General features: G+C 36.6%; 2 protein-coding genes across 9 annotated transcripts; one reads left to right on the plus strand and one right to left on the minus strand.

The window, feature by feature from the left end:
* The first annotated feature begins 15 nt into the window (after positions 1-15).
* mRpL19 (mitochondrial ribosomal protein L19) lies at positions 16-8419 on the plus strand. Of its 4 annotated transcripts, XR_015536181.1 has the most exons (8): positions 16-334; positions 537-779; positions 1145-1279; positions 1594-1781; positions 1944-2092; positions 3047-3196; positions 3335-3739; positions 4023-8419. XR_015536181.1 is itself a non-coding variant. In XM_087352893.1 (7 exons), exons 1-6 carry the CDS (start codon positions 238-240, stop codon positions 3174-3176), a joined length of 942 nt encoding a protein of 313 aa, XP_087209019.1. In that variant the 5' UTR covers positions 16-237; the 3' UTR covers positions 3177-3196; positions 3335-8419. The 4 variants fall into 4 exon arrangements, 3 of the variants coding, with proteins under 3 accessions (XP_087209019.1, XP_087209015.1, XP_087209021.1); XM_087352893.1 differs by having other exon boundaries at positions 3335-8419; XM_087352889.1 differs by lacking the exons at positions 3335-3739; positions 4023-8419 and having other exon boundaries at positions 3047-3314.
* woc (zinc finger protein without children) lies at positions 4745-27252 on the minus strand. 5 transcript variants are annotated; one of them, XM_087352865.1, is made up of 22 exons: positions 27120-27252; positions 22957-24736; positions 22771-22878; positions 21111-21372; positions 18197-18429; positions 17481-17679; positions 16964-17118; positions 16416-16537; positions 16087-16259; positions 14265-14327; positions 14016-14146; positions 13193-13394; positions 11828-12006; positions 10727-10877; positions 10203-10391; positions 9652-9881; positions 9159-9378; positions 8292-8417; positions 7935-8056; positions 7321-7462; positions 6772-6871; positions 4745-6477 (listed from the first exon to the last, which is right to left on the minus strand). In XM_087352865.1, the coding sequence occupies exons 2-22, from the start codon at positions 24670-24672 to the stop codon at positions 6303-6305; spliced, it is 4998 nt and encodes a 1665-aa protein (XP_087208991.1). In that variant the 5' UTR covers positions 24673-24736; positions 27120-27252; the 3' UTR covers positions 4745-6302. The 5 variants fall into 5 exon arrangements, with proteins under 5 accessions (XP_087208991.1, XP_087208997.1, XP_087209003.1 ...); XM_087352871.1 differs by lacking the exon at positions 27120-27252 and adding an exon at positions 26875-27056; XM_087352877.1 differs by lacking the exon at positions 27120-27252 and adding an exon at positions 26621-26816.
* Between the last annotated feature and the right edge of the window lie 171 nt (positions 27253-27423).

Consider the following 27423-nt stretch of genomic DNA (forward strand, 5'->3'; position numbering starts at 1 on the left):
AATTTAGTGTAAGAATATAAGGTATGAGATGAATCTGCTAATTGAAATTCAGCAGTAGTAGTAGAAAGAAGAAGCAAAGTAATAAATAGCATTGGACTGCGTAAGTTACATATGCCATGGTGCGGTTTTGCTTTGAAATTAACCGATGACCTGAGTACAAAGAAGTCGTTTGTGTTCATCGTAGACTCTGTTGTAGTAAGTTGAGGTTTGCTCATGTGGTGAAGTTTGTCTCCACGGATGATTTTCAATCAACTGAAGAAAATGGCATTGCCTAATGCGGCCCGGAAATTACTTCTCGGCGTAAAATCAAGCTTTTCCTTGTTTCAGACAACAGGTGGGAATAAGTACACTGCGTATTGCCCTGTTGTATTTAATCGTGCTTTGTCCGTCCTCAGGAATTACCACACTGAATTAAGTGTATTGTAGTAGGAATAGTTTACTGGACCCTTATTGTGAGGTTATGTAGTACACATGACACTGTATACGAGTGGATAATTCGAAATCATGACCGTGTATTTTTTTTTATTTTCCTGCAGCAAACGCTGAATACAGGTATTTATCTTCAGTCTCTAACCCGAAAGGGTTACTCTCCTTGGAAAAAGAAGAAGAAAATAAAGTTGCAGGACACAAAAATGTTGTGCCTTTGGAGTGCAGATTTGTGTATCCGGAATTTCTACCTGATCCAAGACTGGACCACCGTAACAGTTTACGAGAAAAGCTTGAGAGAATGGATATGATGAACCGCAGGAACCACATTGATATACCTGAATTTTACGTTGGTAAGTCCTAGTCATTGAGTAAAAGATTATTGTTTTATAATGGAATTTTTGAAAGTGAATAGCACTTTTCCTACATTTTTCCTTGTATCTGTGTAAGTATCTGACATATCCTTTATCCATGGCTTGTGTTAAACAAATGACCTATGGAACACAAAATTATAATTCTGATTCCAGAAAGATTTGGCAGATCAAGAAGAAGAAATACTTTTTGTAGAATTTTAAGTACAGAGGTACTGATGTGGATTGAGTTTTGCTGGCTCTGTTATTTGATACAGGAGCACTAAATAATCCACTGTTTCATCATTTACATCAGTAATACTTAGAAGAGAATGGAACTGTTGTTAGTATAATTTTTATTGTTCCAGGAAGTGTACTGGCGGTTTCATCTTCAAACCCACATGCTCCAGAGAAAGTGACTCGCTTTGTTGGAATTTGCATCCAGCGTGGTGGTTGTGGATTACGAGCATTTTTCATTATTAGGAATGTGGTTGACCATCAAGGTAACCTTCCCTCTGGTGTTCAGCTTAAGGAGTTAATAATTGTGGTGCATTGAAGTGTTCTTGGGCGATTGATCATGTAATTACACTTACATAGTTGACTGCCTTAGAAGACTTCATTACACTATCCTCCCATCTTCTTCTAAATGACAGCTAGCTAGTAGGTATCTATATGCACTTTATCATTTAGTCATTTTCCCAGAATTTGCAAAGATTTTATAACCATTTAATTTGAAAAAGTTTTGTTTAATTAAATCACATGTGATATTGGGCATGTTTATTCAGAAAGAGACTTCATAAGAATTCACTCTTTTCAGGTGTGGAAATGTTCTATGAGATGTATAGTCCAGTTATTCAGAAGATTGAAGTGTTGCGTTTGGAGAAGAGATTAGACAATGAGCTCCTGTACCTGCGAGATGCTCTACCAGAGTACAGCACTTTCCCCTTGGACATGGAACCTGAGTACCTTCCTGAAGGATCTGCAATACCAGTCAACCCCATCAAGGTTGGTAATTAAATTTTACAGTTAAACAGTTACTTCTCTGGTACAAGGAATACCAGGCACATTACTGTCAGCATCACAGACCATCAACCGGAACATATCCTGATCCATATCCTCGGAATATATTCTTGTAAGATTAGTTTTCTCTGAACTGTGCCCTTTCAGGTGAAGCTGAAACCTCGACCTTGGTTAGAAAGGTGGGAGAGGCAAGAGCTGAAAGGTGTGCAGGATCTGGGTCTTCCCAAGAGATTCTACGAGAGGGCTGCAGCAGTAGCAAAGCCATGGGAGAAGTATGATCTAATGGCAGAATATAGGTGAGGAATTTGTATCAGGTTATATGAGTATGCTGCTTGTTTGATCATCAACCATTTATTTTTCTACCAGGGTAGGTCATCATAAGAAGTCTTCTTTAGTTCTCTCCTTCCACAAGCACTCCTTTCTTGTACCTGCTCACCCTTTTCCTAGTCTCCTTCTTATATCTTGCCTTGATCTCTCCATCTTATTCATAGTCTTCCTAATTATAGTTTATTTAGTATCTCATTCTTGACATTAACACATGTCCATATTATTGTATCCTTTATTAATAATATTGTCAGGGCAATAAGTCAAGGAGATGGGCAGGACATGTAGCAAACATGGGGAGATGAGAAATGTTTTATGAATTTTAATAAAAATAATTTGTAACACACCATTTGGGAGACTTTGACATGAACATGGATCTTGGAAATGTAGGGTGTGGACTGAATGTGACTCAGGATAGGGTTCAGTGGTGGCCTTTTGTGAATATCGTAATAGACTCTGGGTTCCATAAAAGTGAATATCATAACCAACTGAGCAACTATCAACTTTCAAAGAAGACTATGTACCATGCAAATCAGTTGATTCATTGTCTCTCTGTATATGTAATCATTGTCATTGGCGGCAACTGCCAGTGATTTAGTAGTTAACATACAAGTTTTGTAGTCAGTGTTCCAGGTCTGATCCTTATTGCTAATACTAATATTGAAAATAAATAAATAAATCGAAGTGTATCATCACAATGTCAACCAGTCACATAATGCTAGGTAAGCCTTATATATTAAATCTCAGATAATGACAAATAATTGTAGTGTAATGTTGCCGATCAGCTATATCTTCTTGTCAGTTTACTGCTGATATTATTTGTTTTTAATATGGTTGTTGAAATACTGCATTATGTGTTCGTGCACTATGTCTGTGCACATTTATGTTAAAAATGTTCTGTTGATGTGGTAAAACCTTCTCTGCAGGGAATCAATACCAGCTGAAGAGCAGGAGGAGATCTTTGCAGAAGTTTATTCGCAACTTCATCAACTAGAAGTGACAAGGAAAATAATGAAGAGGAAACGAACATTTGTCAAACCAAAGAAAATGGGCTAAAGCATAAGTCTTGTTATTAGGTAAGCTGTAATTCCTTGATGGTTATAGTAATTTGTATGTCATGTGTTAAGAGGAATGCAGGAAATTTAAGCTAATAAAAATTTTGGTCGAGAAATAAACACAAAAAGTGTTTCATTATGCCTGTGTTTTATCGCCAGAATGCTGATTCCATTTAAAATGTGGTAAAATGAAAGTTCCTGAGAATGACTCTAAAATAAAGGAATGGTGTGGATGTGATGCAATTACATGAACAGATTCAGTTCTGGAAGGACATAATGTTATTCCCACATGTCCAATGTATAACTGCAAAGAAGAAAAACTGCAAGTTTGCCAGCTGTTTTGTATGGATAACCTTGTCTTTCACTGTGCGAGCACTTCAGAACAAAGTGCTAAGGAATGTACTTGGAATTAAGAGGACTGGAGAGAATTACATAATGTGTACTCTTCGTCTAATATTGTGAGAGTAAAGCAAGAAGAGATGTTTGGAGCACAGGGAAAATCAAAAGTGGGAAATTAATGGAAGAAACAGCCAACCAACCAAACTATCTTATCCACACAATGTGGTAAGCTATGTCTTCTGTACAAAATATATTCTAATTTGCCATGTCTGTCAAAATTATATTTATAGCTGTCCATGGTCTCAAACCTGGATGAAAGTTTTACCATAGGTTTTAGGCTTCTTTTTGATCAGATTTAATCATGTGATGGTTATACACCTCAAACCAGATTCAAAACTTATATCTAACCTAATCTTGTTGATACTGGCAGGACTAAACACCAGATGTAATGATTATATTGTTATGATGATTGAACTGTCACCTTTGTTTTTGTGTGTTCTATATGAAGGTTACATTAAGGAAATTGAGGTAGATATTCTCTCAGATACTTTGGAAGTTAAAGGATATTACATTATTGGAAAAGGATTGCTCTGGAAATTGTAAACCTCTGTGGCAGGGTAAGTCAAGACAAATTATGTTTTAGCAAAAACACTATGAAAGACTACAATTTTGGTAATTATATACTCACTGGATTGTGTTATTAAATGCCCCTATATATTTTTGAGTTGCTATGATATAGATGGGAGATAGGAAGTTAATGGGAAGATAATTTTAAGATCTATCTTAAAGATGAGCACTGGCTTAGGTAAGAAACCACTAGTGGTGGTGTTTTTTTGTTAAAGTGAAAAACTATTAATAGCAACTGGAAAATGCCCCGGATCTTAGTGATTTCACTATCACAAGCTATACTTTGTTCATACAAAGAACAGGCTGATTCTTCTTCAGGTTTCTCATATTGCCTCTCAGTAGATCAAATCACTGATAACAATAGGCCTGTGATGTTAATTAGTTTCAGAATGTGTGGCATAATGAATGGAAGAACTCAGAGGAATAGCATAAGGCCAAACTTCATATAATTTGCTGAGGAATACAGTGGGGGTCTCAAGAGTGACTTCCAGGTGTTTGTTTTCCTTAAAAATATGACATATTCTTTCCAAATGACCATCTTGCATGTTTCTGTACTATACATTTATCACTGAATTATGCAAACAAAATAACTGGCATAAGAAATTGGTAAAACAAAAATTTATTTTGGGCAAAGTAAATAGTAGTGAAGAGTTGAAAGTAGGCAACCATGCACTTGATACTTGTTAGGACAACAGTCGTCATATTTACAATCTGTCAGCATCTGTGGTATGTAGGAAGTACCGTATTTATCAAACTGATGTTACTTGAACTTTTTTAAGTCCACATAGTTTTCTTCCAGTGGAATTTGCACCTCTCCTTCCATAACCCCACACTGGCCTTGAAATTTCATAGAACTCAACAATTATTAGTCACTTCAGAGTATCTGATGATCATTACATTAAAATTATAATTTTCAATTTGTGAGAATGAATGAATCTGTGCAGCACTAGCTCCTTTTGCTTCTACATGGTCTTCTGACCACATCACATACTTTGTTAAACTTTAGTTTGATAGGCACAATTACCATTACCACTTAAAAAAATAGAACATTACCGTCTTCAATATTGGCAGTGATACTGTATCGATTCTCAACAACCACTGCAAACGATGTGACATTTTGGTATTTGTAATATATATCAACTACTTTAATGGATGTTGCAGCCAGTACTGGCTCCAAAAATACAAAACTGGGTAAATTATGTGCACATAAGACAGTAGTGATACTGTAAAATTATTGAATTTGGAAATTACATGAAAATGCAACTGTTGAGATATACCACAGCTACCAGATGCCTCTTTTCCCCAAAAGCTGTTGAATCAAGTTTGCTTTTTATGTAACTGTTATTTGCAAACAGAAGACAGTCCCCTCCTATTTATAAATGGCAATAAAACTAGAAAAACATGTACAGCTGGATAAATACAGTATTCATGTAAGAGCATCACTCATTCATTAACAGTAAAAGTATGACTGCCAAATATCTGGAAGCCTGAAGTTTTTAAAGTCTTAAGAACCTTAGTGTGTCTTATTTCATATATTTAGTTTCAATGACTACCACAAAACTGTGATTCTGTGATAAGGTACTACAAAACATCTTGACAACATATTCCTATGAGGAAAGTTTAACTTTCTTCACAACTGAAGTCACTGGCACCCGACTGCATACTGGCTGAAAATCATACACCTACATTTCATAACCATATTTACAATAACAGGAATCTGAAAACAGACTATTATTTTAACAGACATGTAGGTGCAACCATCTCTCCTCCTAAGAGTATGTTCACAGAAGAAGGATGTCACTCTAAAATGCCTCTTTTTATGCTTTTTTGCAAATTATGTACAAAAGAACTTAATATGAAGATCTCAAATATGTAAACAATAAAAAAAGGTGTCCGTGCAGACAACAGTTTGTACACTTACTATGAGGAGCAAATACTCTTTTTATAATGCCACCACACTGTCCACATTCATGGAACCTGTAGCATTGCTGTCAACAGCATCATGAGATCCTCAAGGTTTGTCACTTATGGGCTTAACAGATCCACTGACACTGCACTGCTTATATAAATACCGCACTTGCCATTGTCACCACATCTTGGTCCCTTGTACATGACACTTGCTAAGCCCAAGGAATGGGGAAGGAAAGGGGGACAGTGAAATTTAGCTTGTGAGTAATGCAATATTTATTTCTTTAACCATCTTGACTCTGTGCAGCATTTTGATGAGGGGTTCCTTGCCCAGTGCCATTGTTGAGTACCATACGGGACTATCTGGTACACATGATCGTTCTGGCAGCAAGTAGAACACGTCATTCCGTGTCTTCACGCTCTCTGGACTGCAAAAGTGAAGCAAGCATTTATCAGTGACAGAGACAACTGTGTGTACATGCCGCAGTATTCAATAACATTATCGAACTCAGTCTCACCATTCTTTACATCTAATTCTGACTATTAATAACAGCAGTTTCATATCTTGACACAATAAATTTAGTCTCAACTATTGTTTGATTGCATGCAGCTATACACTGCCATATGTTCTGTATCCCACTTTATCAGTGAAAATCCGAGGTCTGATACAAGATAACTATTTTAGAGCATTATATAAAATAATTCCATTTTGTTTTGCTTACCATTTTGATAGGTAGAACTCATATAACTTGACAGGGCATCTCAGAGGGTTCTCTTCATTCTCCTGCTGTTCATAAACCTTCTTTTTTCTTGCATTGGCCTCTACAGAAAGGCAGAAAAATAACAGTGGCACTGTATTTAGTGCTGTATCTCAATCACACACATGCACAAATGGATTTTAAAGAAAATAGGACATGGCACTGGTAATCAAATCTGTAACAATGCTTCTCTTTCTCTCTGTGCCCATGTGTAGTCATTGTCATTATATATCACTTCCTTGGAAAACCAAAAAAGCAAACCTACTTAAAACCATATTTTCCCTTGGAATTTCTACCCCACATTTGTTTCTTTTCAGTCAGCCAACTCACTCCTCCATCTGAGCAGATAAGTCCACACAATGTTAATCTTGTTGCCACAGAAAATTAACTTGAAATTGGAAAGACCACAGTTTCTTTGGTGATAATTATTGATAAGGTTCTTGAAGAACCATCTTTCCTTCGAGATACAGAGCACAGAAGTCTAGCTCAATAACATGTACCACAAAGACTTACCAAGTGCAGACTGAGGTGGATAGAATCTTAAAAGAACATTCCGAGAGCTGCCCGGTACTTTTGTAACACCTGGCTGATTTGGATTTCTCTTCCAGTGTTTCATGATGTGTGAGAAGGAAAGCTGCATATGTTCTTCAACAGTCTGGCAGGAAACAGAAAATAACATGCAAAATATAAATGATTGCTACAATCTATTCACTATATCATCTTCAAATCATACCCAGTCTTTCTTTGGTATTTTGTCCAGTGTGGGTGTCAGATGGTCTTTTGCTACTACTTACTACAGACTTATTATCACTGTCATCACATATACAGTATATGCCTGCACCTTAAGAAATGAGTGGTTACAATTTAGATTAAATTCAATATTTCAATTAATACATGCTACCTAACTGGTAACTTAAAAAAAACTAATTCCATAGATGTAGAAGAGGTAAATTTATGAAACAATGGTTATCAATTGCTAACAAACTTAAAAATTATAGAAACATGGCATGTATTAGGATAAATCATTAAATTATATTACATGAAACCAACTTGTGTAGGATGTAATGATGGTTCTTAATGTATTAATCTCTAACTGTTGGGCAGCACAAAGCCTTGGTGATACATACTGTTAGGTTAAAATGCTTGGTGTTGAAGAACATGAGTGTGCTTAGCAGCACATGTGGGGAGTGTGCTCCAAGCTGCTTGCTCTCCCAGAGGTGCTCCTCCTCTACTCTTGTAACTATATATTCTGCAACAGAAACAGCTACATGTATTACAAGTTCAGGAAAGAACTTACAGTGTCTACATTAATTTAAGAACATTCTTATATATGGAATGCTATCAGGAATTTTAATTAATAATCTGTCTGTGCAAACTGTCCACTGGTAAAGATTCACTCTACATAAAATTTATCAGACATAACCTAAAAATTATGCTCAAACTCATAGCTTCTCAAGATGCAAATTCTTTGCTTCCCTACTTACGTGAGTCATTGTACAGGGCTGTAAACTTCTTGGCCACTTCGTCTAAACACTCCGTAAATACATCATAATACGAATCTGTGAAGATATTATCTATTCTCCCGTTTTCAAACAAATATTGCTGGATGCCTGTAAAAATAATGGATTTGTTACAAGTACATAGTGACTGCTATGACTAGATTCTAGCCTTTTGCAAACCAAAGAAACATGGCACAGAAGTCTGACAGATTAAATAGCAATGAGAAAAAATTAAACATATTCCAGCTTTTCTGTCTTCATTAACAAATCAATTCCAATTGAAACAATGAAGTCAGAAGAACTACACGGGTAGCCAATGAAGCACCAAAGACATACATAAAGGATGCAATTAAAAATTGCTAAAATGTTCTTTGAAGACACTGTAGTATATTATGCCAGATATTTTGCTACAAAATGTCAATCCAACCGTATTTATAACCTATAGTTTTAAAACAAATTTATATGAGTTCCTCACCTTTCACTACTTTCCTGCAAGTTTATAAATGATGAATTATACCCTTTTGCTTTTTTTGCATCACTCTTCAATTTACAAATTTGTTTTTTATCAGTTTAATTAAAAAAGCTCATGTTTGAGTGTGAATAGGTCCAACTGAAATTTTACTGTCCTTCATAACTTCTGCCCTCCCATAAAGGGATGATATGATCAGTAGCTTGTTTGATTCTTGGTTTATGTGATGCTACTTTACCAACTGCATAGGTTATATGACTGGACAATCTTTTGTAATTAATTGAGAAGGATGTGAAAATAAGTGGTTACAGTCTATTTTAAGGTACTGTTCCTTTATCTGCTCTTAACTACTGTTCATTAGTTTTACAACCTCTCACACTTACCTAAACAAAGATAATAAATTGTATCTGGAGCATATTCACTGCCATTAGGTTTCCTAACTTCTTTGACAAATAGGCAGAGAGAGTAGTTGAGTTCATCTGCCGTTAACTGAAGAATCTCAGGTTTGAACAACTTAAGTTTCCTGTTGTTGGAGGCAGCTTTCTCAAGCTCAGCATTCTTTGCCATCACCCACTGCCGCCAAGCATTCACGCCGAATGTATACTGAAAAGCATAGTGGTAGAACTTCAGAAAAAATTTGTATCACCACTCTTGAAAATAGTGGTTTTTTGTTTTGTTTTTTAAAGACTATTCCATCATGTCTACTGCTGAAACGTTTTAATGTTAGTTTGAACCGCCTCAATGCAGAAATAAACTTGCTGTTCGCTTGAGTTAAAAATGAACAGATCAAGCAAAATTTTAAGTGTGGACAGAGTATCTGTTTCTACTGTCAGTGAATATGGACCCTTACTCCCCAGTTTACCGATTACACTGTACCTTGAGACACATGTTTGCATCAGGTTTCTCTTGTTCAACTCGTGGAGGTGGCTGTGGCTCAGGTGGTGGTAACAGAGGAATATCAACTGAGCTGCTGATTCTCCTCCCTCGCTTACTTGGTACACTGCCAACTCCTCTGGTTGATCGGACACCCCGTTTCCTTCCTCGATTGGCTCGTGTCTCTGGCAATGCTTGGACTGGCTCAGGATCATCTACTTCAGACTCTGTTGCTAGATAGAGGAGCAGTAACACGAGCTTCATTGCATTTTAAAGTTACTGATAATTTATAACAGAATTTGTAACAGAAGTAAGGTTGCACTATATTAAAAAGATCCTCAATACTGTGGTATGAGTATGCTATGGAAACAAAGACATCATGAACGTACATGAGCAGCAGTAATTAATCACAAACCACAAGTGCTCACTTTGACTTTCCAGTTGTAATACTGCTTACCCCAAGATCCACAATAGCTACAAGACACTTTGAATACATATACCAATAGGAACAAAGCCAATATACTGATACAAACACAAAATGAAATCACACTAACCATCATTCTGTTCCATGGAAGTCTGTGATTGTGCTGTGATTGTAGACGGAGTTAGGGCAGCCTCCAAATCCACTGCAGGCTCCTCTAATTCTGATGCCATTTTGAGAGCCATCTGCAGCATATCTTCTCCAAAGGTGTTGCTTGTGTCAACGGCTTCTGGGCTAAATCCTCCTTCAGCAGCAGAACTTCCTGCAATATCAAATTTTCACTTTTATACACAATAAAGCAATAATTCAAAAGTATATCTAATACGAGTGAAGTGACTCATTAAGATGGCCAGCATTCAATTCCTGAAAGGGGAAGAAACTGAAAATGGCTCTGATGCCCACCCAATCTCCTATAAAATGGACACAGGAGGTTCTTTTCTTTAGTACAAAAGTCAAATGAAGCACAAAACTGGACACTCACCTCATGCCATGTTATAGAATGTACCACATACATCTTCATAGTGTGGTGCTTACAAAGAGGAGCGAACTCAAGCTTTACATCAGATATACATGTATTTTATTCTACGTTATGCCTACCTCCTGGAACCTCACTAACATCGCCGGCACCATTTCCACCATCGTCACTGTCAGAGTCAGAGTTATCACCCTTTTTCTCACCAGCTACCATCTCGGCCATCATCAGCAACTCCGCCTCAAATGGGTCTGTTGGTATCTTCTCTTGAATTCGCTGTAAAAGATTGCAGGGTCAGAAAGCAGAGTAAGGGTGTCAGCCAGTCTGGATTTGTTTGGTTGTTATCTTCTATACACTTGGTCACAATGGTACTGAAGATATTTCCTGACTGTCAATAAATATATCTCTCAAAATGGTAGGCCCTACCACTAACAATGCATTCTGCATCAGTTTAAACAATAAGTACCAAAACAAGCACTCACACCATACTTGCCAGATGCAGAACAATGGGTAACAGTGTCTAGTACAAGGGCAAACATTTCACAGCACATGATAAAAGTAAGTTTTCAGCAGAGATTTTTGTTCATGACTTGACCCCTAGTACATTTTGAAGTCCATGTTAAGATGCAAGACTCATCTAACAATTTCTCCACAACCCTATCATTGGGCATAAACAGAATTCTATCATATGGACACTTCTGCTTCAGAGCAGATTCCTTTAACAACTCTTCACCTCACACAAGCACAAGAACGAGGGTTTGATCTTGGAAGGCTCTTACTTCACAAAGATATTTTTCAAATGTGCCCTTTCTTATTTCGCACATCTCACTGGCCCTAATATTCATTTATTGCAGATACAAATATATTCTTGCAAAGTGCACCAAAGCATTGATTCCATACTGCACAGAGTCAAATATTGTTTCTTTTTTTAATAATTTCACTGAAAAATGTTTCAAACAAAAGAGTTTAATAATATTTATATTTTACTATGTATCGAGTTATTGTAAGAAAGGCTATCTTCAAGAAAAGTGAGTAAAATCTGATCTCAGCTTCATGTGAAAAAAATTAAATTTGATTGAAAGTTTCAATGCTTCACTGTAGACCCTTAACACCAAAATTTCATCAGTTGGGCATGTTGCAAACAGCCACCCTGGACACAGACAAAACAAAGAGGAACCATGAACTGTGCTTCTAATCCCATACACAAATAAGAATGGAACACTTACTTTGATTTCTTTCATGATGCCATGAGCAGAGTTCCTTGTGGTGGGGATAAAAATTGGTACTGGCACAGGCAGTGGAAATGGTACTGGCACTGGATATGGGCTGCTGTACATGTGCATGGGGGCTGGCACGTAGATGGGCACAGGCACTGGAATCAACACTTTCTTGCCCATGGTGTCCTCTGCAAATACAGACATACACAATACTACATTCCCCTGGCAGTGGAATAACAGAGCCAGGAAATGCTCAGAATGTGAATAAGTGTCTAATAACAGTAGACACTGCTTGGAAAGCATTTGCTTACTGCAGTTTCTTAATTCCTTCTGCTACGATACAGTCCAGTGCCTCACAGAACACAAAATTACATATTTTTATGCATGAATCAAGTAAGTTCATATAATTCTTCATACTTCATTATGATTTTTATTCATATATTACATTTTGTAATATGTATTACAGTTCACAGACATATTTATTAGAGTGGCAACATTTCAGGAATGAGTAATAAATGAGTGACAGATGAATAAAAATATTATGATTAAAATTGCATTTTAAAAGCTGAAGTATGTACAAATATATAAAACTAAGAAAATATTGAGGCAGCAACAAAAGGCCTATTAAATGACACAATAAAGCTAAAATTTCACTGCTATTCCATTCTGTGACCCACTGTTGCATTTATTTTAATATTAGGATACATGGGTTGAAAAACAGACCTAAAACAAATTTACTTGATACAGGTTCTTATATCATCCACAAAGTCCAAAACTGAGAATGGGAAGTGCTGAACAACCAAGTAACAGACTGACTGACTTTTTATAAAAGCCAGAGGTCCATCCTTGTTAGCACAAATCACAAACAAACCCCACTTCAGTTCAAAACCTTTCTAATATCACACTCCAGGCTCAGGTGGCTTCTCCCTAAGAGATCTTCCAACCAGACTATGTACACACGTTTCCTCCACCCAACCTCTAGTGGCTCATCATTTCATCCTTATTTAAAATGCATCAATAATAAGTGAACAGTGCTCATAATTTTCTTTCCACTCTTCTCTCATTTCACTAGTCATAAGGTCCAAGCACTATCTTCAACACTTTGTTCTCAAATGTAATTATTCTGTACTTCCTTCAGAGTGAAATGATGACATGACTGATCAATGTCTCTCTTCTGACCCTCCTAATCTGAGACACTTAATGCCTGTGCCTCTCTAAGGTCCTCTGTATCATGTGGTAGCATGACTGGAAGCAAAAGTAGCTCTGCCACCATCAATTCAAACTACTGAACCACTGCCTCCATGACCCAGCACTACTTCAGAGAAGTGTCCTAATTTGTAGAAGGAATTAGAAAGAGGGAATTGGTTTCCTCACCTGTTTGAGTTTCCTTGGTGCAAGGATGGGGTCGGCAGGACACTCCCTTGGTGTGCATGTACGGCTTGCACAAGACTGATTTGTTCCTCATTTGTTTGGGGGAAGGCGGCTTCACAATGACCTGCTGCTTGTACATCATAGGAGTAGTCTTCCCAGATTGTGGTGTTGCAATATTATTGTTATTATTATTATTATTATTCACCTGAAACAAAATGTCATTTCCACTATCTTTATAGGATCAAATTAGGATAATATTATTGAACTGCAAGAATTCTTGGCTCTTGCAAGTTCTCTGCATGATGTGCACAAAATTAATGCATATAGCACCTTTCTGATCTTGATTTTGCTACAAATGACATGAAATTTGGAATACAGTGACATTCCAAAGGTGTTCTTCACACCATATCATGTAGGGTTTCACTAATGTCACCTGAGGTCACTGCTGAGTGACATCATGTTCCAACAATGCATTCCAACAATTACTGTGATCCCACTGTTGTGAAGCAATTATTTCAGGTTCCTGCTATATTTATGTGCTGTGCAAGTGTTCTACCAATAACCCCAGTTCCAATTGTGAAATGTTGTAACAATGGTGTAATGGTTCCCATTCTTGCACAACAATGGCCCTGGTCATGCACATTGCCTATCTCCAAAAACATGTAACCCAACAAATTGGCTTCTGTTTCCACTTCATCAGCAAACTATGCCAGACAACTGATTTAAAAATCTTCAAATATTATGTAGACAAACTTCAGCTTCAAAGGGTCAACCCAACCCAAGATATGTACGACACCATTACTCTAGTTTCCCAAAAATCTCTCACCTTGACTGTGGATGATCTTGTTGTGATACCTGCACTATTTGGACTGGGCACCTGCTGACCGTTAGGAGTGGCAAGTGACGTCACATTTGAGATGACAGGCAGAGATGGAGTACCCGCTGTCTTGTTGGTGGCTGTAAAAGTCACACAATACAATTCTGCTAAATACCTCAACACCTGACAAGTAATACAAATTTGAAGGGCGATAAGTGCTAATTTGCCATGCTATTTAATGCACCAAATTCAACTTACACAACTGATTCTCATTCTGTGTAAGTGGAACAGATCGTCTGGGATACACTCGTTTGGGCCCACCTGGAAAATAAAGGATAATTTCATACCTGCCAACCATTTTGTAATGAAATAACTATGCCCTATCAAAGCAATTGCACTGACCTTCAATCATATCTGCTGTTTTGAATGTGTTTAAAGTTCTGGTAAAATTCATTCTGCCAACATTAGGGCATTTACACACAATCAGAATAATGATTTCACTTGAAGAACACATGGAATTTGCTTATCAAGAAAACTCAATTTGAGTATATGCGATTCTGCCTCCATTCTTCAATTTACCTAAATCTGGTACTGTACTATTGTGAACAAAAGTGAGTCAATATTTGTTCACTTACATGATATAAGTTTGTACACAATTTTTTTAACCCTTGCCAGTGAACCAATCAAACCAGTGAGCCATGTTCTTTTAGACCTTCCATAATTCCATATGGCCAGGGCTTGGAAGCTGATTTTCCATTCAAGTAATTCACATACATGTTTGGGCAGTGCTACCATCAAGCAAAATATTTTAATTTGCAATTTTCTGCTTATCTTGTGGGAAGATACGCCTCTCTTCAGTTTATATTTTTTATGAAACAGCCTTGAAACTGTTGTCTGCAAGCTTTTTGCACTAGATTTGATCTAAGTTTGCATGCATACTGTACTTCATCCTGTAATTCACACATTCTCATTTAGTCATTTGAAAATAAATAAAAGAGAAAGGAAGGGAAGGAGAAAGGGAAAAAACATAGTCTCCACATACTTAATGTATTCCAGTCTTACATACAAAAGATGACACCAATGAAAAATTTCATCACTGGAGTCTGAAAGAGCAAATGGTATAAAATGCGAGCAAATGAGAAGACAATGTATTCAACACAGTTTGACAAGAATAGTTTATTGTTATTTGCTATTTGCCACAATCTGCAGCATGACCTTATAGCCACTAGAATGTGATATGGGACTATGTGGACAAGATGCTATGTTACACAAAAGAAACATGAAAACTGATATCACAGGTTAAAGAACTCATCTGTGGGTTTGACAATTCATTTCTACTCCTGCTGAAAACTTTAAGAGATTAAATGATAGAAAAATAACCTATCTTTGTGTATCCCCATATAAGGCCAGCAAAGTTTCAATGAAAATATGATTTATATTCATGGATAGATCGGACAGTGATATTTTCCATAAGGTATCTTTTAATAAGTCTTCAAGTAAATCACAAGTGAGGAAAAATGATGGAATAACAGAACTTTTTTGGGAATGGGGTTGACAGGGAGTGCATGAATTATATGATGATATGCAGTGCTTTCCCTATTAATAATGTGTTACAACTTCAGGTCTAAAATGTGTTCTGTGACTACGTAATGAACATGACATAAACGTAGAGAATTTGTGTTTATGCTGTACTGCAGACAAATGTATTAAGCAACATAAAATCATGAATAAAATTATATGCACCACTTCAAATAAAAAGGCTGAATAACATGAAAAATATATTGACCACTTTGCAAAGCATATGGCAATTACAAAAATGTGAACTTCAAGAGAATGGTCAGTGTTTATTACAAATCACAACAATGCAGCTGGAAAAGCTGTCTCTGAATTCAGTGCTACCAAAGAATCCAGCAGTTGTGCTGTACTTAAAACTAGCATGCTCACTTCTAGTCTCGAGAAATGTTTTGGAGTGATACAACAAAATATGTATCAACTATTTTTCAAAGGCTGGCAGGTATGTGAGTATATCCCCACAACCCCTGCTACAGTATTGGCTTGTATAAAAACAAAACAATCTCACCTGTTGGTATTGGAGCCGGTTCATTACCAGAGAACGAGATGGGAGCATTCTTGGAGTACTGCCCTTGGAATGACATCACACACTGATATGAGCAGAAGTTACGAATTGTTGCATCAGACATCGTGAGATGGTACTGTGCCTGGGCCACTGAATTACACAAGTCACATTTGATTCTGAAACAAAGACACAAAACTTACCTGCAACATAAATGTACTTACAATATTTTCATATGCAACCAAATTAAAAAATTTAGTCTTGGTTTAGGTAACATCATATTACATTATACTGTAAGAACAATAAATCATCTCAGTTCAAGCTGATTTACTTACCGTTTTGAGGAAACAGCATTGACTGAAACCTGATATAATGTCAAGCAGTTCAATGAACACATCATCAATACCTGGCCATTTGCTGTCACCCTCTTTATCATGTCAAAGTTGTACTTTTTCACCTAAACAGAAAGTACACTACTGTTACTACATAAACATACATGTGCACACACATTTAAAACTTAAGCTAAAAACAGAAAGTTTCAGCAACTCTGATGATTACATGGTCTAGAGTTGCTGAAACTCAATTTAAACTGTCCAGATATAAATATTATCTTTTCTATTTTTCATCTTACAAATGGAATTCTAGACAACTTCCCATCATCACAATTCATTAATCAAAGATCACTTTGAATATGGCCATGCCATCTACTTCTATCTTCCAAAATGCCACTTTTGAGTTGATAGTAATTTTTGTGACTTAAATACAATTTTCAGTACCTATAAAACAAAATGTTCACACAACTTTTGCATCTTAGAAAGTCTTTGTTTTCTTGCTGTAAATTAGCCTATTAATTTTCTGTTTACAAACTGAAAGTAGCCCTCACCTTGCACCAATTGCAGGGAACAATCTTCCTGTTTGCCAGTATGTACACATTCATGCACGTCTTGCAACAGAAACTGTGTGGGGCATCATCATAATACACAGAATAAATCTCAGTTTTGGATTTGTCAAAATACTTCTTGCACATGTCGCAATGATCTGAAAACAACAATGCAGATGCACACAACAAAACCCTTTATCAAGTGGAACCCAAAACCCAATTACATTAAAAATTCAAGTCTAGAGTGGTTATTTGAAATGGGCAACATAAATGTAGATAAAATATGAAGAATAAACGTTCTGGAAGGATATAATTTTAGCTTATTTTCCTTCTAATGCTTAAATTTATATGGAGATGGTGCAAATCTCAAGCGTCGTGCAAACACATCATGTAGCTCTTCCCACAACTATCTCAAATTTGATCCTAAAACCAAATACAACTTCAAAATTAAGAAAATGTATTGCTATGATATTTGTATCTAGTATATAGCACTATGTAAGGAGGCATACACTGTACTTACCAGCATTGACTTTGTTAACAAATTTGAAAGCTGCAAAGCATGGCTCACTGCAGAGCTTGTGCAATTTGTTGTCCAAGATAACTTCTACTTTCACAACCTTCTCGTTGTTACACACTGCACACTGATGCATCACTACTGGTGGGGGTTGGTTATTGCTCATCTGGTCATACTTTTCCATGCATGCTTGTGTACAGAAATCCTGAAGACAAAAACATATTTTCGCCCGAACACCTCCACTAATCTTCATATCACTAGCTATCAGTCAGCAGAATCATGAGGTTAGAGAAGTAGAATGTGAGGATGGAGAAGCATGGAACTTGCTCAGGATTGTGTTCAGGGGCAGGGTATTTTTTTTTGCCAAGTACTTTCCAAATAACCAGATTATATATCACACTTATGTGTGTTTAAAGTGACAGCTTCTAGTGCACATTATTTTCTAGTCAAATACAATATTCAATTAACATAATCCTCTGGGGCTATCCGTGATGTCAAATGAAGATGGAAACAGAGATGATCCCTGAAACACTGGCAAGTTTTTACCATTTGACACAGCTGATAGCCCAATAGGATTTTATTGATTTCATTTGCCGTAAAAGTTTTGTACCATACAATATTCAGTTAGTTACAGACAAAAAGAGGAACAGCATTTGATCATGTAAATAAATTATGTCTGTGCCAATCTCAAGAATGATGTGATGCTGAAAACTAACACATACCTTAAATTGGCCCTTGTCACCAACAGGTGCAAGAAAGCCCTCTACTCCACTGGAGATGTCCTTTTGGCAGTAGCTGCATACTTTTAGGCCCTTCTTGAACTCCTCCAGACAAGTGCTGCAGCAGAATTGCTTGATGTCATACCCAAAACGAACACAGTACTTCCCTAGGCTCACTGGCTGAACAGATCCTTTACAATTGGCACAATGTGAGCCCAATGCTGTCTGGTACTTGCCTGTCCAACAAACAACATTGTTCCTCCTGAACCTTAGCTTCAGATAATTAATCATAAATGATAGATAACATAGTCAACCCTGAGCCTATGCATGAAGGGCAGGTACAAGCGCGCGCACACACAAAAGCATAATTTTCTTGTAGAACAAAATTTCTGAAAACTTATGAGCTATAACCAGATTGAGTGTCAATGGCTGTCTTCTCAGTTGTGATGCTAGATGGGTGGATACCAAAATTTGGAGAAACCTACTGACTCCATCTTCAGGGCTGAAGTCACTTCTGGGAATAATGTAGAACATATTTCTAGCACGTGACAAAACTTAAAAAGAAACAATATTACTCAATTCTGTCATATGCAGATGACAATGTGCCAGCATGAAGGGTTTACTTGCCCTGGTAAGCAGGTCCAGCTATTTTCCAGCCCTGGTCTAAAAAATAAATCATAAGCATGAACTATACCATTTCCTGGTAAAGATGAAAAGTGTGCTGTGTGTACATCTCCCCACCCTCCATCACAAACATCTTCAAAGGATGGAACACTTATCACTAACTCCATTTAATTAGTAGTTTTGCACACTGCAGTCCCCCCTTAACAAAGCACTCAACAAACAGAACGAAGGTAATTGATAAAACAGAAGACTTCAAAAGGGTCCACTGAATGAATTATTAACAATTTGGACTTACTAAATCAATAAAGAAGATATCACATGAAATGTGTGTGAAAATAAAGTTTGAGTGATATATTTTATTATTCATTGTTAATGGTTCAATAAAGTGTAACAATTAATAATTAATCATGCTAACTTACCAAATCAATAAAAGTACATAATAAGAAGTTATAAGTTAGTGTCTTTCGAAGACCTTAAATGGATCAATTATTTAACCCTTCTTTTTGAGGCCACAATGTAACAATCTGTCTTGACATATTGTATCCTCACAGACTACAACACAAATATTTACTACTCAGAATTAAAAAAACTCCCTCTTTTTCACATTTAACTCAAGATAAAAGGCAAAACAGTCATTTTCTGTTATCTTTCGGTCACAGTTTGCAGCAGAAATGTAACTGGTTTTTTTCTTCAAAAAGTACAAATGTGAATTCATTATGGCCTCTAGGGGCATCTGGCACGATCTTCATACCAAGATTTATGAAAATCCGTCACTTGTTAATATGCTATTAGGGGACTATCACAGATGCATCTGCTAACGGGCCTATTGTCCAGCTCCCAAAAGACACATGAATGAACACATAGCAGCAGTGGAATAATACTGACAGCATAGCTATGAGAAACTGTCTGTTCCAGCTATGGCACGGTCTACACCATAAGCCTGTATTTCTTTTTAAAAAATAAAGAAACTAGCTACAAATGTGAGTCACAACCATGACAAGCTTCACAAATCAATAAAGAACTTAACTTGGAAAGTGCTTCTGAACTGATCAATTTCTATTTCATATTCAGACAATTCTAGGTTACAAAGTTAACAAACTAATAAATATTTTATCTTCAACAGTTTCAACAACGGTGCACGAGTTTTAAATACATTTCCATAAACTATACTTCTCTGGAGAAATGTAAAACCAAACACTCTATACAGGTTAGCACAGCAGGAACTTAATTTGGTTTATATTTATTTTATGGTTTTTATTAGTCCCTCTATGAAAATGATGGAACACATACTTGAAATAAGCCAACACCATTTCCTACCCATTCCTCTCCATTTTACTGTTGGTACAGTGTTGAAATATGTACAATAAATTAACTTGCTGGTAACAGAAAATGAAGGTTACTTTTTAAAACCCTAAGCTACAGTAGAACAAACCCTGACTCAGTTCGACATATTTCTGCAAGTTCTATTTTAATATTATGCTGCCAAATTTCTCAACCTTCAAGTCACTGCCTGTAACACATTTTTCCACCAAATATCTTCCTTCCATCTAAGCCCAATGTAAAGCCCAAAATAAAAATGATTGAAATGCTAATAATAGTAATAAGTTTACTTCTACATTAAAAGTATTTCAATGCACATGCTTTCTTCTATTTCTAGTCCATCTGTGTATGCAAATGCACAGGATGTGTTTTGCTTCATACCAGAAAGTCCTTGTATTCATTGGTAGGTTAATTGCTTTAAAAATGGAATGAATGTGACTGAAAATTATATTTATTATGAATATATTTTCACTTCATTCAAAAAAATTCTGTAATGAGAGACCACAGAGACAGATGAACTGAACATGCCACAGGAACTGAATTTCTCTCTTCAGCATGTCCTGTTAATATTATATTACAGCATAAAAATTATCAATTAAGGTAATGTAATATTTACTGTTGTTAAAGGTGGGAACAATGTCTCTATGAAACTGTAGTTACTAATGGGTCCCAGGTGACACATGAATGAATACAGAGCAGCAGTGGAACGATCCTGAAGGGAAATATGTCATTCAACTGAGTCAGGGATTATTTGACTGCAGGCTTTGGTTTTAAAATTGAATCTTCATTCAGAGAAACAACTGTCCCAGTGCCACTTTGTCCACCACAAATTTCACATGGACTGTCCAGGGTATGAACCCAGGCCTCTATCATAAGACGTCAGTGACTATGGCCTGAATTAATAAATTAATTTGGGCATTTTTATATTTTAGGCTTCATAGTCTACTATTTAGAGAAATAAAATATTACATACCTAAGCACTCTTCACTGCAGAAGTCCATTGTTTCCCATGAAAGATTTTTCTCATCCCCTGTTATCACACTACTGCACTGTGAACACTTCCTTATGAATGACCTGTCTGGGTCAAAGCTCCCTGGTTTGCCTTTGTCATTAATCATCATCAAACCCAGTCTTGATTTGAGACCACCATGTTTACGGAATGCATTGTAACATTCTTCCTGACAGAGGTATCTACCTTTGCCACCAACATACACTTGAAATCTGCAGGTACGGAGCTATAAATATAACGCACAGGTCACTAACACTGCCACAAATACAAGATATTTGAAATTTTAATACAGCCTGGGACACTTTAAACTTTGTCTACTATGAATCCAGCCAACACTTGTATTTAAGCCTTGGAGTTTACCAGAACATTTACAATATTATAATATAATACTTTCATTTGAGTATGTTTAAATTAAACAAATTTGTCAACCCACTAGATCATGGAGAAACTTTGAACATACCGGTTCAAAAAAGTGTCCTACCTGTGTCCAAAATTGTAGGCAGGTACTGGATTACAAATTCTAATATAGGTATTATAACTAGTACAGAGTGATCAAAAGGTCATACAACCCATTCCTGGCATGTCTTTTGTGAAAAAATTAATTACACTGAAATCAGGAAAAACGTTATAATAAGTGTTAGAAATTACCACCTCATTCAATAATGCATGTTTGATGCAAGATGGTGAAGAGTTTCTGCAATGACCAGAAATGGTTCATCAAAGATACTGTGGATTCGTTTGGTACAGCAGAATCAGGATATACATCCATAAACTTACCCTGGCAAGATAAATAAGAATAAGATGCCAGGTAGTGTTTGACAATAAACACTTGTTGCACTTGTGAGAAAAATACCCCTGTATTTCAACTGTTTGAAGATAACTAATGGACTGCTGCGAGCAGGTTACAACATGATGTGGGCTTTTGTATAGTCACAGTGACATTACGTGTATATTAATCAAACTGAAAAGTATTGAACTCCAAACATCAATAAATTTTGTGTGATTTTTCAGTTGACCTGTAGTTGGGTATTATAAAAGAAACTGTGAATAACCAGATCTCACGTAATGGCCAGATAGCAATAGCGTAGACTGTGTAAATAGACGAATCTCTAATAATAGATGGGAATCAGCATAGATAAAACTATTGACAGTGAACTGGGCATTAAACAGCATCTGGGCACTAGCACAGAAAGTTGGATATTACCATAAAAACTACAAACAATAGATGAGATTCATCATGCAAGGCAGCCATGTATGATCACTGACAACACAGCAGTATTGGTGATGATATAATCAGTCTTCCAATGGAGGTGATATAAAAGAATTCATTTGATCGCTGATATATTGCAGCACAAATAGTCCATATGAACAATGATAAATGGCATTTAGCAGATCATCTGCCCACCTCATGAATTTGAGCATCTATCACAGTGATACTATGGACTGTAGAAAATTAAGAAGAGCCAGTTTGGACTAGCCCCTAATGGCATATATAACCTAAATACAGAATTTCGTGAAAGTTCAATCAACCATTCTCAAGTTACTACAAAGCAGAAAGTTCTTCATTTGTGACAAAGAGTAACAAACACCTGAAAATGTATTATGATGAAAGGATATTACTTACTCGACAGCACTGGAAGCACATCTGAGTACTTGCATCAACTTCAATAACATCATCGGGTAGTCCATCTCCAAACCCTTCATTAGAATTGGAATCTTCTTCTGCTAATTCCTTTAAAAAAAGTATAAATGATTTAAACAATTTTAACAAAAAGGCTACATATTTTCATTATACACCTTCTCATCTCACCTTGATTTGGGTTTCAGCCCTCTTGGCTGCCTGTCGTTGTGGTCTTGAGTGTCTGTACTCTACCACAGGCTCAACTGGAGCTATGTATGAAGACTCAGATCTTTTCTCTGCATTGCTGCTCTTTCTTGTAGGCTTAGGTTTCTCTGCAACTTCTGTAACAGCTGACTTTTCACTAATTGTATGACTGTTTTCTTGTGAATCCTTCTCATCTGATTTATCACCATCCTTCCCCCCCACTTTTAACACAGTATCAGGTATTATACACAGTTCTTCCTCATCTTTATCTTTGCCACACACTTCATTCAAGGCTTTACTGTCTCCTTCAGTAGTGTCTGTATCATCTTTATCAGGTAAGGCAGTTTCAAGATTTTCTTTCACTTCATCTGCAGTTTCACCAGAGCCACTTTCTTCAGCTTCACCAACAACCTTTTCCTTTTCAAATGGTGCTTCTTCAACTTTGCTTTCAACATTGTCATCAATGCTCTCTTTACCTTCGGGTTTATCTGATCCTTCTGCATGTTCACTATCTTTCTCCTTTGCAACACTTTCATTTCCTTCACTTTGGTTTGTAGTACTGTCTTCTGATTCAGCCTGCTTTGTACTCTCATCTGTTTCCACCATCTGTTTTGAATTATCTCCTGTTTCATCATTTTTCATCCTGTCTTCCATTTCATCCTCAGGTTTTCCACTCTCATCCAAAGACTCATTAACATCCATCTGTTCATTAACCTCCAAATCATTCATAAGACCAATCGGATCTTGATCACTGGGGCTGGCAACCTCCATGGACTCATCACCGCCACCATGTATATCTACATTGGCCATACTAACATCCATTGTTTCACCCCCATCCTTCTCAGTGTTCTCCATTTGCATGTCCTGATCCTCCCCATCCATCGACTGTTCACACTCTGCCTCTTCACTAACATTCATGCTGGACTCTTCCTCTGCCATTGGATTAGCATTTGATTCACTTGGATTCATACACACTTCATCATCTTGACTTAAATGTTCTTCTAAGTCACCCTCTGTGACCTTGTCTGGCATTTCAGAGATAGATACTTCCTTGTCCTTACCATCCAAATTCATTTTCTCATCTTCCTTACAGGCTTCCTGCTCAGCATTAGTAGTAATGCTACCTGTCTCCTCTACATCCATGTTTGTTGCTTCATTCAAGCTGACATGCTCATCTTGCAAGTCTTGATCTGCAATAATATCTGCTGCTTGAGATTCTTGGTCATCATTACTGATACTAAAGTTCTCCACATCCTGCAATTCTTCCACTGTATTTGATGGCTCATCATTCTTTTCATCCTGGCTGTCACCAGATTTTCTCACATCTGAATCTCGATCTCCCTTCTCTGTATCTTCTAAAGATTTGTTTTCAGTCAGATCTGTGTTCTCTTCATTCAAAATACCCTTTTCCACTGCCACATCCAAAATTGCAGTTTCTTTTTCCCCATCTCTTTTGCTCTCTGCCTCTACAGCTGATGCCCCATCACCAATTGAGTTATTAGCTTCGTAACCAACCTCCCCAGACGTTTCCTTTGAGTTCTCCTTCAGTGTATTCTGATCAAGGATTTCATTACAGAAGTTATCACCTTGTCCAAGGCCCTCTTTTTTTGAAGCATTTGCATTATCTTCCTGTGCCAGTGCTTTTATCTCTGACATTATGTCAGAGCTCTGAGAATTCTGATTTTCACACAAACTTTCCATTGTCTATGATTATGATTATAGTAATTACAGTTTGTAGATGCAGCATTCGTATCCCATCAGCAAGCTAGAAACAAAGATGACAAACTGTAAAAAACTTATATTTCACAGACTGATAACTGCAGGGTTAATGTTATGATTCAACAACAAATTTGTTCATTAGGTGTATCATCTATGGGTTAACCATTCCTGTTATAAATGTTGAAATTACATAAATCCTACTTTTAATTACAATCATAGAATTGAAACAGATTTCAGATTGGACATCACCATGCAAAAAAGGAATAACTTTAAGAATTTGATGACCACGACAGGATCTTTCCCCAGTTACAATCTGTGACCCACGTATGAGTTGCTCCACTGTATGTACAGTTATGGAATGACCTACCCAGCAAGTACATGAACATGTTAAAATATAAATATACTGTTTATACTATGATACTTTATGCACATAATGTTCAACATCACAATGGGAACTTAATGAAATCCAAACAGTACTCCTGGTTGGTCATATGGGTTCTAATGCCATGTGGACTTGCAGGTAGATGCCAACACTTCTGAGAAATATCAGTACCTATCTAAAAGACTGCACAGTGTTACAACTGAGAAAACCTTGACCACCATGAATATCTCAATTTCACACAATACTCCTGCTGTGTGGTATATACAACTCAGCTACTTAAAGAAATTGTAGAATGGACTATGATTCTCCAGTCTGGCACCCAAACCTTGGTTAGTTGAAGAAATGAGGCCAAATTTTTTAATTCATTAGACCAGTGGTCCCCAACCTTTTTGTGCCTACAGGCACATTTGAGAATTTATGAGATCGTGGCGGGCACCAACCAATTAACAAAGCCAAATTTTCTTTTCTCTGGACAAATAAGATATGGACACCAAATAATACACAAAACAACACAATGTTTAATAATACAAGAAACCATGTAATCAAAAATACGTACTTTTATAAGTACAATTATTATTACTCAAGTGGGAAGTTAGTGTGATGTTTGACACTGCATTTAATCGGCCAGTTTTTCAAATTTGGGAGTGTAGGATGATGTTGCTGCTCGCAAACAATCGTCAAGATGGGCATTAGTAAGTAGAGATTTGTGCTTTGATTTTATAATGTTCATGGTTGAACGGCCTTCATTATTCAGTATAACCTCTTTCCATATCAACGTGGGCACCCAAAAAAAGCTTTGGCGGGCGCCCGCGGGCACAGCGTTGCGGACCACTGCATTAGACAATATGTTGTTATTGAATGCAGACAAAATGTTTATAAAGGCTGTGTGCAACATCAACCAAGCACATGGTGCAAGACGTTTCTTATAGAAAAGTAGACAGAACAAAAGTGGGAAATGAGAAATGCATAATTTTCACTGGAAAACCTAAAGGGAAGAGATAACTTGCAAGAACTACTGTGTAAACACAAACATTCCAACTGATGTACCACTCTTAAAACATTTCATGTGGAAAAGATCACTACAAACTACTTTCTTGTTAGTTATAAGTTTACAGTACACATTTGAAATTATCATAAAAATATGCTTATAGGTTTTCTTATACACTAGAAAAGATAAAACAATCATAACTAGGGTGTGGCAAACCCTTTTAACCAGTTTTGGAATCACTGAAATTTGTAAAAATTCAAACTCAGAATGGCATGAAAACAGCTAATTGGACTTCCAAAAATTACCAATTTAAGAGGTAAGTGTTGGTTAAAACGGGCTGAAGAACCGAAGCCGAAAACCAAAATCCAAAACGTATGCCTAACTGTAACCTAACTTAAAGGCAAACCTAATCCAAACTTTAAAATAATTTAAATCCCAATGTTAATTTTTACTGTGCCGTAATTGCAACTGTTCCATCGTTCCAGCGCATAAAAAAAAATAGGCGTTTTTTTTTTTTGGACTTCCATTTAACCTGTTATTTTAACGAAAAACATTATTACCAAGCAGTGTTAAACAGAAATCATGGTTTCGAGTAGGAAAAACATTTTTCATATTTTAACTCGAATTAAAATTTGTTCTCGTAAACTCAGTAACATGCATTGTAAAAACATTTATTTTAAAGAAGTGATATTTTTCAAAAGGGCTGTAGCAGCTCCCGCGCTAAGTCGCCAAGTACAGAATAGACAGCACACCCTGGCCCTTCCAAACTGGGGGCATTATTACAGTAACCAAACTTAATTACGAGAGAGAATACCTAATCTCTATTCTCTTTAAAAAAAATACACTGTTGCAAATATCGGGCCAATATTAGATCAGCTCTTTCACTCTACTGTCCAATCAGAAGTAAGCCCAACATAAACCGTAGCCCGCTGATATATATACTGTGTTCCTTTCTATTGCTGCCCATCTTGAATGTATAGGCCACTACACAAAGGAAACGCCTATTCAATCCGTAGTTTAAACACAGATAGTAACAGTAACAATTCGAGTAGTACTTACATGACACGAACATTATAATACATACAGAGCGTTATGTGCTAAGACTTTGGACACAAACCCAAATATAATAAAAACTGCATCTTTTTATCCAAGAGATGGCGGTATCTTGACAAAGATTCATACCAACTGTATATATATGAATAAAGCTCAAACGTGATAGGATAGTATTTGGAATTTTTCACATTTGCAGAAAAGTATTCGAAATAAAAATTACATTCGCCACTTTTCACACATGTGGAAATGAACCGGTCAATGCACGGTTAATTTAAATGGCAAGTCTTCTCATAACATTGATTTTCTTAAT

Source organism: Zootermopsis nevadensis, unplaced genomic scaffold (assembly GCF_977971745.1).
Source record: "Zootermopsis nevadensis isolate Lab colony 2312 unplaced genomic scaffold, Znev_1.0 Znev_ptg000002l, whole genome shotgun sequence".
In the NCBI taxonomy this organism is placed as follows: Eukaryota; Metazoa; Arthropoda; class Insecta; order Blattodea; family Termopsidae; genus Zootermopsis; species Zootermopsis nevadensis.

Bases quoted from the DNA above. Each gene is read 5' to 3' on its own strand.
- mRpL19 (XM_087352893.1), top strand. From the start codon at position 238: ATGATTTTCAATCAACTGAAGAAAATGGCATTGCCTAATGCGGCCCGG. The intron at 335-536 runs GTGGGAATAAGT...ATTTTCCTGCAG, and splicing joins TTCCTTGTTTCAGACAACAG to CAAACGCTGAATACAGGTAT. The intron at 1,280-1,593 runs GTAACCTTCCCT...CACTCTTTTCAG, and splicing joins GAATGTGGTTGACCATCAAG to GTGTGGAAATGTTCTATGAG.
- woc (XM_087352865.1), bottom strand. From the start codon at position 24,672: ATGGAAAGTTTGTGTGAAAATCAGAATTCTCAGAGCTCTGACATAATG. The intron at 13,395-14,015 runs GTGAGAGATTTT...ATTTTGTTTCAG, and splicing joins CAAGATCATCCACAGTCAAG to GTGAATAATAATAATAATAA. The intron at 9,882-10,202 runs GTTAGTGTGATT...TCCTCTATCTAG, and splicing joins TTCCATGGAACAGAATGATG to CAACAGAGTCTGAAGTAGAT.